This window comes from Oryzias latipes, chromosome 18 (assembly GCF_053564925.1).
Source record: "Oryzias latipes strain Hd-rR chromosome 18, Olatipes_Hd-rR_3.1".
Classification (NCBI taxonomy): Eukaryota; Metazoa; Chordata; class Actinopteri; order Beloniformes; family Adrianichthyidae; genus Oryzias; species Oryzias latipes.
In genome coordinates, this window is record NC_136254.1 from 23,925,086 (window position 1) to 23,941,129 (window position 16,044).

At 38.4% G+C, this 16,044-nt stretch overlaps 2 protein-coding genes across 2 annotated transcripts; one reads left to right on the plus strand and one right to left on the minus strand.

The window, feature by feature from the left end:
- Nucleotides 1–218: 218 nt before the first annotated feature.
- zdhhc21 (zDHHC palmitoyltransferase 21) lies at nucleotides 219–7,824 on the minus strand. Its single transcript, XM_004079760.5, has 8 exons — nucleotides 7,598–7,824; nucleotides 5,021–5,186; nucleotides 4,800–4,898; nucleotides 4,582–4,693; nucleotides 3,366–3,504; nucleotides 2,971–3,087; nucleotides 2,337–2,380; nucleotides 219–2,070 (listed from the first exon to the last, which is right to left on the minus strand). The coding sequence occupies exons 2-8, from the start codon at nucleotides 5,172–5,174 to the stop codon at nucleotides 1,938–1,940; spliced, it is 798 nt and encodes a 265-aa protein (XP_004079808.1). The 5' UTR covers nucleotides 5,175–5,186; nucleotides 7,598–7,824; the 3' UTR covers nucleotides 219–1,937.
- A 175-nt stretch (nucleotides 7,825–7,999) lies between these two features.
- On the plus strand, nucleotides 8,000–15,554 carry plaa (phospholipase A2-activating protein). Its single transcript, XM_004079678.5, has 14 exons — nucleotides 8,000–8,251; nucleotides 8,611–8,804; nucleotides 8,907–9,007; nucleotides 9,459–9,579; nucleotides 11,503–11,670; nucleotides 11,801–11,936; nucleotides 12,129–12,298; nucleotides 12,625–12,776; nucleotides 12,852–13,071; nucleotides 13,162–13,227; nucleotides 13,312–13,383; nucleotides 14,004–14,111; nucleotides 14,630–14,797; nucleotides 14,873–15,554. Exons 1-14 carry the CDS (start codon nucleotides 8,103–8,105, stop codon nucleotides 15,439–15,441), a joined length of 2,394 nt encoding a protein of 797 aa, XP_004079726.1. The 5' UTR covers nucleotides 8,000–8,102; the 3' UTR covers nucleotides 15,442–15,554.
- The last annotated feature ends 490 nt before the right edge of the window (nucleotides 15,555–16,044 follow it).

A 16,044-nucleotide genomic window follows, 5' to 3' on the forward strand; every position in this document is an offset into this window, starting at 1 on the left:
CACTGAACACTCCATTATTTTAACTGCCTACCTAGCCGGATGATCTGTGACGTGAAGCAAAGACCGTGTTTACGACTTAAAAAGCATCCCGAACATTTTACGAGTGGTGTAGTTCAAATAGCTGCGATGACTTCTCACAGCAAATTGATTGTTGGTGACATAACCCCCAGACTCCTCAGGGAGGACAGTTCCAGCCCATTCAGTAAAAAACTCGAGCATAAATACAGATATATTTATTGTACCTGCAAAACTTTGCAACACAGTAAAACAGGCGACATATATCCGAGTTTGTGGACATTTGAAAAAAAAAGAAACAAAAAGTGAAACACCTTCACAAAAATCTCAAGTGTTTGAGGTCAGAATTCAACTAATCTTAACGGCACATTCCTGTAAACTAAAACAAGAAAAAAAAAATAACAAAGACAAAATACAAGCGGGAGTTGGCGGAAGCCAGGAAACAGGTGTGGGAGGTACTGTCGGAATTTGTGGTGATATGCAGCGTTAATCCCGGCAGGTGTGACTGGATTTTCTGACAGGTTTTAGGCTGAAGGGGCTGTTCAGAGCTTGGCTGCAACAGCGAGGATGGCTTTACCGACACACAATGCTTATTGCTTCTCAAAAAGATTGCTAAATTAAACATTTTGCCACCTTTTAATGCCCATCTTGCACATTAAAACCCTAAAAAAAAAAAGCAAACAAAATACCTATACGTAAAAAGTTCATGTACATCAAAGAATCAGTTGTGAGATATACAAAGCAATCCATGCAAACAGAACATGAACACATAAAAAAAACAGCACAGTAAAACAGAAAACTTCAGTGCATAACTTTGAATCTCTACCTTTAGAAATTTGATGCAACATGCACAAGTTTCTGACTATTGCAACATTTCCCAGGTCTTTGGCTGAAACGGAGAGATGACGTCCCTTTCACTGCGACTCAAGACAGGCACTTCAAAACTACTTGGACGTAGAGACGGACAACCTAGACTTTTAGGCAATAATCGCGCTCTTCTATGAAGAATTAATATCAGCTCTACCTTAAATAACTCCTAAAATACATCAGCTAACTCTCAAAAGTTTCTAGTAAAACAGTGTTTGAACTTTTCTGCCAGTGTTTGGACAAAAAGGTGGGTTTATTAAGTCATACGATGAGGCAATAACAACCGCTAATAAAAAATAAAAATGACATATATTCAAGATATAGTGATTTTAAGTGCTATGGTTGATAGATTTGAGGAAAATACAATGGTTGCTGCCCTATCAAAAGCAGCAAATGTGAGGAAACTCAAATACCACAACAGACAGATTACACTTGCGATTAAAGACACAATTTGACATTTGATTAAGCTGATAACCTATGTCCCAAAGTCTAAAAACACTTAGATCCGCCCTTGATTTTTGGAAAAGGCCAGTGCACAGCCGTTTCTTCTGATCTTAAAATCAGCACAATCAGCTTAAAAAACATTCCTTCCCTTTAGAAATTAAGTAAACCCAACCGCAGAAAAGGCTAAAAAACAGTTTAAAAATATGCTACATAAATAAAATAAAAAAAGATTAAAAGAAACAAGGCACAATAAAAAGAAATGGTACCCTTGTAAGTCAGGAGGGGAGTAAAGGTCTGTAGACTCTTCATAACCTGAGAGTGATCCGCTGCTGTCAGGTGAAGATTTTTGTTCTTCTGGAGCAAACAGCTGTTGGAGAGGCTTTCAGTGTGGAGATCAGGCGTCACAGTGAGGAAAACATTCAAAGCAATCGTTTGAAAGACCCTGATTACAGCTGGTCTGAGCAAAAATAAAACAAACAAACAAAAAAACTAAAGAGAAGGTCGAACTGTCCGCTAAAAACCAGCATGAAACACTGTGGAGGGAGTGTGTCGTGTTTCGCCGCAGCAGCTACCACCATCCATCACCTGTGCAGGCGATGGACACCGTGGAGTTACAAGAGGGACCGGGAAGCGTGGCTGGCAAGAAGCGGCTTTCTGCTTCGGAGCGGGAGGAGCCACAGCAGCTTCCAGCGCGTGCCGCAAACTTCAGCCAGAGCCCACTGCCAGGACCGCTTCGTGCCAAACCTGCACAGAGGAGGCCGCAAACCTTTACAGAGCATTTACATGCAAAACAGTGTTTGTGCACAACATGTGCAGCTACAACCACTAATGCACATGCTGTTTTTCTAAAAAACTACATTATTTAATGAATAATTACATTTTCTGTTTTAAATGTCCATTTTCTGTTTTTTGTATCAGATTATTGATATATATATATATATATATGTAATTACTGTTCACTTGAGTTCAACTGCGGTCATTACACTTACTACCACTAGAGGGAGACTTACGTTTCATTGGAGAAGTGAGACATTTTTTCAATGGTGGTCATATCCTAGAAAGGTGAAAAAGAAACAAGTATTTGGAACAATAAAAAAAAGACATATATATTTTAAAGGTGTGTATAATAAAAGGTGTATATTTTTTTGTAGATTTTTTTTTCAACTGTGCATCTGTAAATATATACAATTAGAATTAACAACGCCCATTATTTTATATATTGAACCCTGTTGCCACTGACTGTATATGAGAACAGGACCGAGTGAAAACTTTGAAATGAAGGCTATTTATGATCAGTTTCAATAGATTGGATAAAACCAATTAAAAAAAGAATATGTCCTTTATTTAAACAAGGTACCACCAATAGATATCCCTCATATCAGACACCTGAAACTTTTTTTTTGTACTTTCTCATTTTTACTTTAATACTGACAGGATTTCAGTTTTTAGCTTGTGCATCATGTCATCGAGCTACAGCAGGCTGCTGGGTTTTTCTAACCAGAGGGCGCTGTCGTGTCCCGTAAGTAGCCAAAAACGACGACTCTTTTCCTAGCTGACTTCGCTATAGTACAACAGTTTTCTGATACTTTCTGCAGAAGCACATAGATGGCAGAAGTTGATGCAGAAAGTGTGGGTCATACTCACTGAGAGGATCCCTGCCATCTGAGTGTAAAACAAGCTGGACATGCCGGCAAGCATGACCACGCCCATGAGGGCGGAGACTCTGAGCAGCGCCAGCTCGTGTTGCGTGGTAAACTTTTCCTGGGGTTATGTTAAGCACAACAGAAACACGTCAGTAGTTTAAATAAATGTGTTCCCAGTGGTCTTTTAATGACAATTATGACCATTATGTTCTTTTGTAGGACATCTTTTTTTATCTGCTCCTGATTTACAACAATTACACTAAAGAAATACTCAGAAATGTCATTTTAATTTTCCTTATTTAATCCAAAAAAGGCCACAAGAACATGTTAAAAACACAATTTTCCTCAGAGTGGGTCTCTAAAATTCATAAGACTATTGCAAAAATGTTGAAATACCTGGTCGAGCCGGGTCAGCGGCTGGAAATAGTAGTACTGGCAGAAATCCAGCACTAGAGTGAAGAAACTGAGGACCTGAGCGTAGAAGCACAGCTGCAGGAAGAGCCAGTGGTTGTCTTCTCCCACACAGTTGTTAATCCTGCAACCCAGTTCAGAGCACGCAAGCATGGATTTGTTCTGTTTTTATTGAAGCTTCTACACAAGCTTTTCTGCAGATGTGTGAGCAGAACTGGGCTTTACATAGAAAACATACACAGCTCATGTCTCATTTTCATCTACAAAACTTTTCATCTCTTTCGTTGTGACTGTTCCCTAAAAAAACAAAGCAAAGAGTTCGGGGAATGTTTTTAAGCTCACAATACGGCCTTACTATTTTTATTTTTTGTTTTTACATTATCTTAAAATTTCATATTTTATGTCTGAACTTCGGCTGTTTTCATTTCACTTTTGTTCTATTTGTTGTCTTTTTTAAATCTAATAATTCAAGCTTTTATTTGGAAAGATAGTTTTCTTAAAATGTTTACTTTAAATATTTGGAATATTACTTTTTGAGCTTTTAAGTGCAGTATGATGTTAATTGTGAAAAAGGAAATTTGCTGTGAAAATAACTCATTTTCTTTGGAAAAAATATTCTTTAGTTTGCCAAACCTAACATACTGTCATATATACAGTATAGATAAAGTTTGCTCTAAAAAGGCTTAAGAAAAGGCCCTTTAAATTATTTTTTCTTGTTTTTATATAGAATTTTTCATGCAGCTTAGATTCTTTACTTTTTTCATCTAAGATCAATTCTTGGAACCTAATTTTTCTCTTTATTTTTTGTTTTTATTTTAATCTTAAAATTGAATCCTTTCATAAAACAAATGCTTTGTCTAAATACCTGTGTTTATAATTCTACATAAAGCTTAAATATCGTTGATTGTCTTCAATAAAGAACATTTTTCAGGATTTTCTTTCTTTTTATAATTTATTTTTAAACTTTATGTTATGTGTACTAAACCCATGCTTTTCTCTGAAATGTTTATTTCTAGAAGGTTTTAGAATAGTAGTTTTTTTAAAGCATTTTCAAAACTTCATATTTATTGTAGAATTTTTACTTTTTTTTCTAGAATGATCAACAATTTTGCCAAAAATATTTTTCCTTAAATGTAGTATTTGCACTATAAACCTAAAAATCAGGCTGAGAGCGTGTGGCTTTTGAATTTTTTTCATTTACCAGGGACAGTGATGGTCCATCCTGCGCACACAGTGACCACATCGACTGCAGTGATGCGACCTTTTGGGTCTCATGAGGTTGCACTTATTGCACAGCTCCCACTGCTCCCTCTCTGTTAAAGGGGAAAGCAAAGTTTCAAATTAGAGACAGTTCATTTTTTCCTTCTAGAGTGATAACAAACAGTTCAAGGTGAGGTTTTTTTTTTGAGTTGTCTCTACCGGAGTGAGGTATGTGCGGGTCCACGGGAAGCCGGCCGGGGTCTGCAGTGGAAGCTCTGACCAACGCCATCAAGCAGAGCGCTGATGCTATGTAGTAACCTTCACAAACACGCAAAAATCGCTGCGGTTAACCCAAATTGAAGCGCGGAAACGTCCACCGAGGATTTAGAAATAAAAACATCCAGGTGGAGGAAAAAAAAAAAAAAAAAAAGAGTACTCACAAACAACTAAGGCCCACGGAATATGTCCTTCATCATAGTGAGGGAGCAGAACCAACTTGGGAACGAACAAAGTGTTGTAAAACCAGATCCCAAACACAAGACTGATACACAACCAGCCCATTGGGTCCACCACAAAGTGCAGGCGAAGCTTCATGGCTCCAGAAGACTGTCGGAAAAGAAAAGTTTCAGAGAATCTGCGTACCTGACCTCACAGAGAGGTCTGAAGCAAATCCCAGTCTCCACCTTTTAAAGCTGGTGTTCACAGAGCTCCTGGGAAGGGTTGCGAAACCAGCGGAGGAGGGAAGTCAAGGTTGCTTTGTGTGGAAGGCCCCCCACCCCTGGTGAAAGGTTTTTCCAGTTGAACCTCAACAGGCTCTTTCATTCTTTGAATTGCTTATCTTGCTGGGAAGTGACCCAATAGCAGAAATCTACAGCAGGCTATGAACCCGATGCTGTAGTTCATTCATCCTTTAGAACTACAAATAACTTTTCCTGTAAATCCTGAATCAAAGCAGGTTTGACCGCGGAAACATTGCATTCCCTTTTTTCCTATATTTTCCTGCCACTCCCTGCTTTTATTTTTTAGTTTTGTTTTTTAAGTTTGCCCTCATGTCTGTGAGTTTCTGCTGATGAGAAAAGCATCAAAATGTCACATTCTGGGACCAAAGCTGTGCGATTGTGAATGATGTAAAATGACATTTTTGTCCTCTAACTAAAAAAAAAAAGACAAAGGAAAACCAAAGAAATCAGGTATAATCCACAAAACCAAAAGAACACTGAGTAAAAAAATGTTTGCATTTTCTATACTCAACATTTAGTCTACTATACTTCCGGTGAAAATTGGGGAAAATGTCTACAAAACATCACTTAAACAACTAAACAACAAAAAAGACCAATTGGAGTCATGAATAAAGTTGTGAATCTACAAATGCAATATTTAAAAAAGTCCAAAACATAAACATTTGTGGCCATCGTGCCTGTGAGAATGTTGAAAATGTTGTTTTGTGCCTTAAAAAGAAGTTTCCCTTGAGAGTTCTTTTACTTTAAAAGGGAAGAACATAATATTTGTTATGTTTGAAAGCTGTGAAGCAAAAATAAAATGTGAATCAACTGGAGATGCACTTCTGCTTCGGCAACTAAACTTTGGAATATTTGGATAAATATCTGAAACTAGTTAATTCTGTAAAAGAAATTTAAGTTACGGTTAAACTGTTAAATATTTGTTTGATACTACTAGAATGTATTTATTTATTGGTAACATCTGTGTATGTTCGTGTATAAATATGTAAATAGTATTTTGATTTGATGTTTGTGGCATATTTGTCAACTTGATGTTAAGATTTCGTTTTATGTATATCCTTAGCCGACCCGACTAAACCCCAAAAAGAAGTTTATTTAAAATTTCAGAGTATATTTCAGCTTCTGTAGAAACTAAACGTCAAATTTAAATTATTAAAGAAAACAGACTTTAGGAATGAATCACTTTCTTTCTAAATGTTTTTTTTTTTAAGATTGGAAGTTAAATCATTCCATCGAATATGTTTACATAAAGTTACTTCATGGTTTTTGATTGATTGATATCCTTTTATTTCCATACACAAAATAAAATAAATTTGAAAAAAAAAAATCGCTAAACATAAAGAACAAAGAGTGACTAAGTGTTTGAAAAAGGAGTTGGTAGAAGAAAATCTGAATTTCCACCTCAATTTTTCTATTTATTATGCATTAAACATATAATCATTGTTCACATAAACATAAAAGAAATAAAAAAACCAAGAGGTATTGAGTCATAGCTTCAATAATATAAGCTTTTTTTTAATTTAAACAACAATGAAATCGACAAGTGATGGCAAAAGTCTTGAACATCCCTGATAAAAAAAGAAACGGAAACAGGTTTTTAAGTTATAGGAAAAACAAGACAAGTGCAGAAAGTGACACATATCTATTCATCCAGCTGATCATCAGACAGTGGACAAAACAAAGAGTTGTGTAATTTAACTAAAAAAATCAAAACAAAAAGTCAGATTTGCTAAGAAATGTGTAACAGCACAGTTGCAAAAGACTCCTTGTGTTGCAATGATTTGAAACTTAGAAATCCACTTGGTTGTAACACGTGCTGCACTAAGAAATGACAAAAAACTGAACCCAATTTTAGGATAACATAACTAAATACTGTTATTTTAGCTTTTAAATGATTAATCCACTTCATCATCTAAATGATCAACACCATCTATTTAAAAATGGCTAGAATTAGAGTGTGTATTTTAAATTATTGTCAATGGAATTAATATATCAGGTGTTTAGGAATAAGAACAAATAAAAACAATGCGTTTTATAAATATTTATCAGTGACAGGTAAACACCATAAATTCGCCTTTTTATCTTCCTGTCACATTAGAGGCTTGTTGTGGAGCCTCGCCTGCTCCGGCATCATCATCACTCATTCTGACAGCCGTGCTGGCCTTAGCTCCACAGCTTTACTCGGCGAGAACAAATCCAACCCCATTTATTGAAACACCATACGTCTAGAATGAAATTATACCATGACATATTATATTAAAGTTTAAAAATCCTTACTTTCTATGGTGGTCGTCTTGAAAATGAATCGACGTTGCTGCTACTTCCTCATCCGAGCCTCCGTACGTGAACTGGGCGGAGTCTCTGCCCCCCCCAACACACCTTTAATAATAATGTTAAGACAAAATTTACTTCCGGTTTTACCTATAATATTATTTTCACATTTCAAAAACATGTTTTTCTTCTATTTTTAGTAAATTAATGCTATCATAGCTAGCAAACAGAAAAAGAAACGTCAATTTGAAGATGTTTATTTTTAAAAAATAATTTTAAATCAATCAAATCAATTTTTAAAAGGCTCTGTCTCCCAAGGGCTATTTTTTATGCATTTATTTTATTTTATTTTTTGATAGAATAAATATTTTTGTGTCTAGAAAATATTTTAAAAGACATCTCTGACGTGACGTAATTTTAACTTCCGCTAATACTTGTAGCAGCTCGGTGACAACGCTAGCTAGCTTTACACTACAAAAGTAGTTTCATTTCATTTTAATGTTGACACAAAATGAGTTCCACTAACATATATAAACTGAGATGTTCCATCCCGGGACACGAGATGGACGTAAGAGGAGTCGCACCAGCTGCTTTTCCGGATGGAGCCTTCGTGTCTGTGTCCAGAGACCGAACCGGAAGAGTCTGGGTCCCGAACTCAAGGTAGCTAGCATTAGCATTAGCCTCTCTGCTTAATAACTTTCTTTCACACACTTACCGTTGTAGTGACCGGTAAAGAGGGTTATTTACGTGAAAACTGTAGTCAGCAACAACATCCACCATCAACTTTGTACTGTCACAACATTGTAATAAAGACGTAAAGACTTTGACAATTGCTGAGTTGGCTAGCTAGGTTGCTAACGTAACGGTGGCTCAAATTAGCTTTGTCATAATTCCACTAAAGTGTTTAGCCAGAACCATATATTGGGGCCTTATTTGTATCAACTTTGTGATTCAATTCGTGTTATACCATTTTATTGAGCTTCCTCTCATTTAGGGTGTCTCTGGTTTCTCTTCTCCAGCCCAGATAGAGGTTTCTCTGAGATGCTATGTATGGCTGGCCATTCAAACTTTGTATCGTGCGTGTGCATCATTGCCCCCAGTGAAACATATCCCCGTGGACTGATTGCCACTGGTGGAAACGATAATATCATTTGTATTTTCTCACTGGACCGACCACAGCCTCTATATACTCTCCAGGGTCACAAAAATACAGGCGAGTTGCTCGTTCATACAATTATTTATTATTATTATTAAGATTAAACACACAGTCTGATGTATTCATATTTAATTTTTTTATTATTATTCCCTTTTGCAGTTTGCACTCTGTCCTCTGGGAAGTTCGGGACACTTCTGAGTGGTTCATGGGACACCACGGCTAAAGTGTGGCTTAATGAAAAGTGCATGATGACTTTGCAAGTAAGCTGAAGCTTAATTATACAAAACAAACAGCTTTCATTAGGGGTGTAACGATTAACAGATGAAGGGTTTTATACTCCTATATCAAAATAAAATAAATCAATTTATCGATCTTGGAAAATCCCACTTGGACATAGTAGATTTATTTTACTAAAGCACAAAAATTACTAAGGGACATCACAGTGGACAACACATACGTGATGGCAGAAAAGAAATCATTATAGTCCAATGTGTGGAAACACTTTGAATTTTACGACCATACAGTGTGGTAGAAAGTTTTAATCAGCTCTCCGGATCGTTCAAAACGAACCAATTTCGACTATGAACTGTGTTTTCAACTACAGATTCTGATACGAATTGAAGTGTTATTGAACTGAATCGTTACACCCCTAGTTTTCTCATGTTATTGTTGTAAAAGTGTGATCACTGACTTTGCCTTCTGCTTTTTCAGGGACACACTGCAGCCGTGTGGGCAGTGTTGATCTTACCCGAGCAAGGCCTCATGCTTTCTGGATCAGCAGATAAGACCATAAAGCTTTGGAAGGCTGGCAGATGTGAGCGGACATTTACAGGTGAGTTTCCATTTTCTTCTATCTACTTCTTTTGAAGGGAACACTGCTTCCCATCCCTGTAATCATGTCATTAAATATAGAATCAGATCTGAACTATATTTACCTTTAAAAAAAAACAAAAATAAACGATGGAAATGACCTTTGTGTTAAACAAAACAATTTGGTCAAATTTAAAGAAGAATAATAATAGAAGAATAATTTCAATTTATGTTTTCAACTTTATTCTCCTGTTTTACTGGGTGTGCCTCATTGTAGATGACTGTGCAAAGACCTAATAGCCCACTGAGCGTATCAAGTTCCCTTGTTTATTACTAACATAGTAATAAACAACAGCTGCGTTGTAAAAAATAACCCTTAATAGGTGTAATCTGTGAAGTAGAATGAATTCTTTCGCAGACCAACATGAACATTTTCATATTCTGCTCTCTTTTGTTTTTAACTCAAAGTTCTAACTGTCGTAGAAAAATAAGTCCAGTGAATGAAAACGAAGATCCGCTCGCCATAGATGTATGTAGATTTGGAAAACGGAACACAGTCTGTACAGGAGACACAGCACTTCATTAATAGTCAATCAGGATGCAGAATAAATGCGCTGTTAAAACACATAACTAAATAAACGAAGCATGCAAAATTCCACTGAGAAATTCAGCAGAAAAGCGAGAGGTGAACCACAATGTAACGAGGTAACATATCGCCTACATCAACATGTGTCAAACTCAAGGCCCGGGGGCCAAATGTTGCCCGCCTTGTCATTTAATTTGGCCTGCGGGAACGTGAAAGTTGTTAATTTCTTAAAATAAATATATTTTTTTAGTTGATTACATATTATTTAGGTGTAGCTGCAGTTGTAATTATTCAATGTTTGCAGGTCTGTATGCAGACAAATTGTTGTCATCAAACCATCAGTTGGATGCAAGGCTGTGTGCAGCCTTTATTTGTAAAATGTTACACGTGTAAGACGTGTTCTTTCTAGCCCAGTTTGATCGTGGATTTTAATAAGCGGACAAAATTTAAAGGATTTATGCTAGAGTAACAAGCAAACATGTTTTCTATGCAACTGTAATTTTCACTTTAAAAAGTTATAATAAATAAAACAATGAGTTATTTAACATTAAGGAGTAGTTACATTTATTTTTCATTACATTTAGTTACATGTATAAGTTACATCTGGCCCTTTTGAGGACAACCACTATGCTGATGTGGCCCTAGGTGAGAATGAGTTTGACACCCCTGGCCTACATTGTACCAAAACGCAGACTGCAAACTATTATTCCCTAAAAACCAAACTACAGAAGAAAGGAAAGGTGTTTTTTTGCCTCCTTTTCATACAACTACAGCTGCTACTGATCCCAAAGCACCAAGTTGTGAAATAAACTGTATCAGATTCATGAAAGGAAACTTACGGAGTAGTTCACTAGTGGTTTATTAGTTTGATTTATAAAATATTAGTTACTGCTTTATTACTCAGCCTGTTCCTTAAATTGCGGGGATTATTTGATATTTTGCTTAAATTAAGAAAAGTAAGAAGTGATTGCAAAAGCTTAGGTTTTGGCTTTTGACAGAATAATGCAGCACTGACAACAGAAAAGTAAGAAATCATAGTTTATTCATTTATTTTAACATTTATTTATATGGGACAAGTCCAAGCTGCTGGATGGCTCAGTTGACTGGGTGTAGGATTGGCGCATGGGAAACAAGTGGGCACGATGGGCCTCATCCTTAGGCAAGACCCTTCACGCTTCTGCCTAACTATGTGGTCACAAGGGTTCAAAATACAGGGTGGTGTCAGGAAAGGCATCCGGAGTAAAAGTAAAAATCAGTGATAGCTGATTCACTGTGGCGACCCCCTGAAGGGATAAGCCGAAAGGTGAATGTCAACATTCTCACATGTTCGCTCTTGTTTCTTTTGTTTTATTATTTAAGGTCATGAGGACTGCGTTAGGGGACTAGCAGTGATCAGCAGCACAGAGTTCTTCTCCTGCAGCAACGACACAAGTATCAGGAGGTGGCTGGTGACGGGCGAATGTGTGCAGGTCTACTACAGTCACACCAACTACATCTACAGCTTAGCCGTCTTCCCTAATAGCCAAGGTTGGTTAATTGCGACGAGGTTGAAAGACGTCTCACACGACATTTCATACCCACGCTGCTGTGCAGACATTTGTTAAACCATTTTTGAAGATCTCAAGGGTTCATGTTGACTTGTTCTTTTTTTGCCTAGATTTTATAAGCACAGGGGAAGACCGGACTTTACGGATATGGAAGCAAGGAGAGTGCTGTCAGACTATTCGTCTGCCTGCGCAGTCTGTCTGGTGCTGCTGCATTCTTCCTAATGGGGACATAGCAGTCGGTGCGAGGTAATAAAAGTTGCATTTGCACCCAGTCAGTCCACAAAAATAATCTCTGTGATCAGGTTTCACCATAAATATTTAAACATATACATGTAATACGTTTGAATTTGGCATTACTTCTGCATTTGAAGGAACCCAATAAAGGGTCTTTGAAGCGCCAATACAGCTGAGGCTAACGCTGACGCTCCTCTTCCGCAGCGACGGCATTATTCGGGTTTTCACGCACGCTGAGGACCGCATGGCGAGCGCAGAGGACCTGCAGGCCTTTGAGGACGAGCTCTCCAAAACCACTATTGACCCCAAAACAGGAGACCTTGGGGACATCAAAATGGAGGACCTGCCTGGAAGGGAACACCTCAATGAGCGTGGTAACCAAATAGTCCCACGCTTTAACGCCAGTGTTTACAGGCACTCTTCAGCCGTTAAACAACATCATTCCGGCAGGTTCGGAAGTGGGGGAAAAAGCGACTTTGCGCTGATGTGCAGCACTTAATGTCAGTAATGTGTTGCATTTTGGTGCAAAGTCGCTATGAAAAGCTGCTTTTCTCTGCATCAGAATCGCGCTGATCGCAGTTTTATAAAAATGTTTTATGGTATGTCACAGAGCACGTGTTACTTAGGTGTCGCTGGCGGCATCTCCAGTCTAAAAGGGTTATATATAAGCGTATTTAAAAAGTGGTTCCATTTTATTCAGGGAATCGCGACGGACAGACGAGGTTGATCAAAGACGGACAGAAGGTGGAAGCGTATCAGTGGAGTGTCAGCGACGGCCGCTGGATGAAAATCGGAGACGTAGTCGGAGGCTCAAACCAGCAAACATCCAAGAATGTGACGTATGAAGGAAAGGTAAAGCCTCTCGTTTGTGTAAGGGAAAGAAATTCTGTAGGACAGCAGCCATTAATAGACGACGTGTGTCTGCAGGAGTACGACTACGTTTTCACCATCGACGTGAACGAGGGTGGGCCGTCCTTTAAGCTTCCTTACAACGTGACCGAGGACCCCTGGCTGACGGCGCACAACTTTCTACAGAAGAACGACCTCAGCCCCATGTTCCTCGACCAGGTGGCTAACTTTATCATTGAAAACACCAAAGGCCACGTGGTGGGACCAGCTCCGCCTGCCGGTGGCGACCCATTCACTGGTGAGACCACCAGCTATTCTTTTTATAAAGAACCAGCAACCGCTCATTTCATCCTTTCATGACAGTGTTGACATTTTTGCTCCGCCATAGGAGGAGCTCGATATATTCCCGGCTCGTCTAATGACAGAGACAGCGCTGGAGCAGATCCCTTCACGGGTACGAAATCTTTGTTTTTTTTCCCCTTATCATGTTAAAAAAACACTTGTAAAGCACATTTAATCGGTTTTCCTTCTCTCAAAGGGGCGGGTCGGTACATCCCAGGGTCGGGCACCAACACAAGTGCTCCTGTTGGTGTGGCTGACCCATTCACTGGTAAGCTGCAGACCAAACCATAAAACATCCCTAAAGGTCCACAATTACCTTATTGTCTTCACTATAAGTTACTCCAGAGTTTAAGTTGCAGCAGCTTCATGAAACATAGGAGAAATCTTGGATATTAGCGCAACCTACAAACAATTATTCCGATAACATAAATAACAAATCAACTACACTTTTTAAATCACTTTTAACGTTGTTGAGTTCTTCTTACTATGTCACTTTTGTAAAACTTGTCCAAGCCGGGTGTGAGCAGCGCTTCTGCGTTGCTGTCAGTAGCAAATACTGATACACCCACCTACAGTGCCCTCTAGTGGCTGTTATTGGGAAAATAACATTTTTTATACATTTTTTCATACAAGTCGCACCTGAGTTTTTTATTTTTTATTTTTTGCGACTTATACTCTAAAAAATACAGTTAATTGAGAGACCTTATTAGAAAGCCCTAATTATTTCACTGAACATGGTTAAAGCAGCCTATTTAACATAAATATTGGTGTCGGGTTTTAGAAAATGAGTGTGAAGTTGGTTCACAGCAATATGTCTGAGAATTGATGAAAACTGACGTGGTGTTTGAAAGAAAACGAAACTTTTACGTCTTTGATGTTTGTGATAAGGAGGAGGAGCTTACTCTTCAGCAGCTCTGAGACAAACGTCCACCAACATCTACTTCCCCAAGACGGATGGCGTGACGTTTGACCAGGCCAATGCCTCCCAGATCATCTGTAAGCACTTTGACTTCAAGCACACTAAAGTCTGAGATTTGTTATATTTGTAATGGTGTTGCAAACTGCGAGTTACTTTTAGGGGATGTCTATCGACATCAATGGAAATTTAACTTAGATTGAAATTATGACCAGTAAAAATTACAAAAATATAAATATATTTTTTTAAATGAACAACGGATTGGATAAGCCATGTTAAAAAGGTGGATCTCGAGCCTCTTCTTAAAAACTTCTCAAAGTCCTGAGAAGTATTGAGTATTTAAAGACCCATTATAATTACTGAGTCGTCACTAATTAGATGTGGCATCATCTTAAAAAAATAATGAATTATGATGCCATTTTTTTATTACCATAATAGAACAATTATTCCTAAATTACACCCAAATACAGGTTGTTTTTGTTTTTTTTCCCTTACTGTTACATTATTAGTGGTGAAGATATTCTGAGAATGGAGAAGTTTGGAGAGTAAATCTTGTTTTGCACTTCTTGTCATATATCTTTCTTCATTTCTTAACCAGCCAAGTTGAAGGAGCTGAATGGAGGAGCCCCTCCAGAACACAAGCTCTCTGAGGAAACTGTAGAAAGCCTGGAGAGACTGCTGCTAGCGTGTGGAGCCAACTCTTCTGAATTTCCACTCACTATTCAGGACATCAACCTGCTGTGGAAGGCTTCACACTTGCCTGAAGGTACAGTAACGGTCACCTTTGGGTTCCGTTCCCTTAAATTCTGTCTAACCAAATTAATCCTCTTCCATGTTGCAGACATAGTCTTCCCCGTCCTGGATATTATGAGGCTGGCGGTGCGCCATCCGCAGGTTAATGAGAATCTCTGTGGAGAAGCAGAGGGAGTCCAACTGTGCAACCACCTGCTGAGCCTAATGAGGCCCGAGGGCCGTCCTGCCAACCAGATGCTAGCTCTGCGGACTCTGTGCAACTGCTTCAGCGGAAGGCACGGCCGCGCTCTCCTCATGGCCCAGCGGGAGACGGTGCTGTCGCGCGCTGCCGACTTGGCCGCCGTCTGCAATAAGAACATCCACGTCGCCCTGGCCACTTTGGTGCTCAACTACGCCGGCTGCCTGCACAGTCAGCCCGATCTGGAGGCCAAGGCGCAGTGCCTGTCTGTGGCCAGCAGGGCGCTGGAGACGGTGCAAGACAAGGAGGCTATTTTCAGGCTGCTGGTGGCCTTAGGAACCACTGTGTTCTCAGATCAGACAGCCCGGGACTTAGCACGCTCTTTGGGCGTCAACTCTCAGATTTCCAAATTCTCTTCAGTTTCTGATCCCTCCAAAGTGGGCGAATGCTGCCAGCTGGTTTTAAAAGAACTGCAATGATAAGAAACACAAGAAATGTTTGTTTCTACCGCTCTGTTTTGCATAATCACTTGTTGTGAGGAATGAAAAACTTAAATATGATCTGCAATAAAAAAAAAAAGGATGAATGATAACTTTTTTTATGGTCTGTGTTTTCATTTTAATAAAATACTTCTACAGCTCCTTAGGTCAGTATTGTTAGAAAATTAACAACCCTGGGGCAAAAAATGGTTTAGTCCAACCTGTGGCTTTACCCCTACATTGTGGCTCTCCGGTTAAAGAAAAATAAAAAGCTTTTAGATTTAAAAAGTAAACTTACGTAAACTCATTCAGTAACCGTTGAAGGACAGCACATCTGACAAGTCAAATATTTGGACAGATTTTTGTGCACCACAGAAAGTCATTAATAACAACCAGATTTAAGGAACACTGAATTAATAGGCAGATTTTCTATGTTTTTTTGACAAATTAAAGATTTTTAAGTAACCTCATGGTTTAAAATACATGGTAGGGGCCACTTAATTGATTTAAATTTTTACGTGTATTTTACAAATTTCTGGCCAAGATACCCCGTAAACTGTTTTTAAAAAATATTACTGATGAGAACGAGAAAAGAATAAAAAG

Excerpts from the sequence above, each read along its gene's own strand:
- zdhhc21 (XM_004079760.5), bottom strand. The coding sequence starts at position 5,174 with ATGAAGCTTCGCCTGCACTTTGTGGTGGACCCAATGGGCTGGTTGTGT. Across the intron at positions 3,505-4,581 it reads ATGGACCATCACTGTCCCTG|GATTAACAACTGTGTGGGAG; the intron begins GTAAATGAAAAA and ends ACTGGGTTGCAG. Across the intron at positions 2,381-2,970 it reads AGATGGCAGGGATCCTCTCA|GATATGACCACCATTGAAAA; the intron begins GTGAGTATGACC and ends TCACCTTTCTAG.
- plaa (XM_004079678.5), top strand. The coding sequence starts at position 8,103 with ATGAGTTCCACTAACATATATAAACTGAGATGTTCCATCCCGGGACAC. Across the intron at positions 8,252-8,610 it reads GTCTGGGTCCCGAACTCAAG|CCCAGATAGAGGTTTCTCTG; the intron begins GTAGCTAGCATT and ends TCTCTTCTCCAG. Across the intron at positions 13,072-13,161 it reads CGGTGGCGACCCATTCACTG|GAGGAGCTCGATATATTCCC; the intron begins GTGAGACCACCA and ends GCTCCGCCATAG.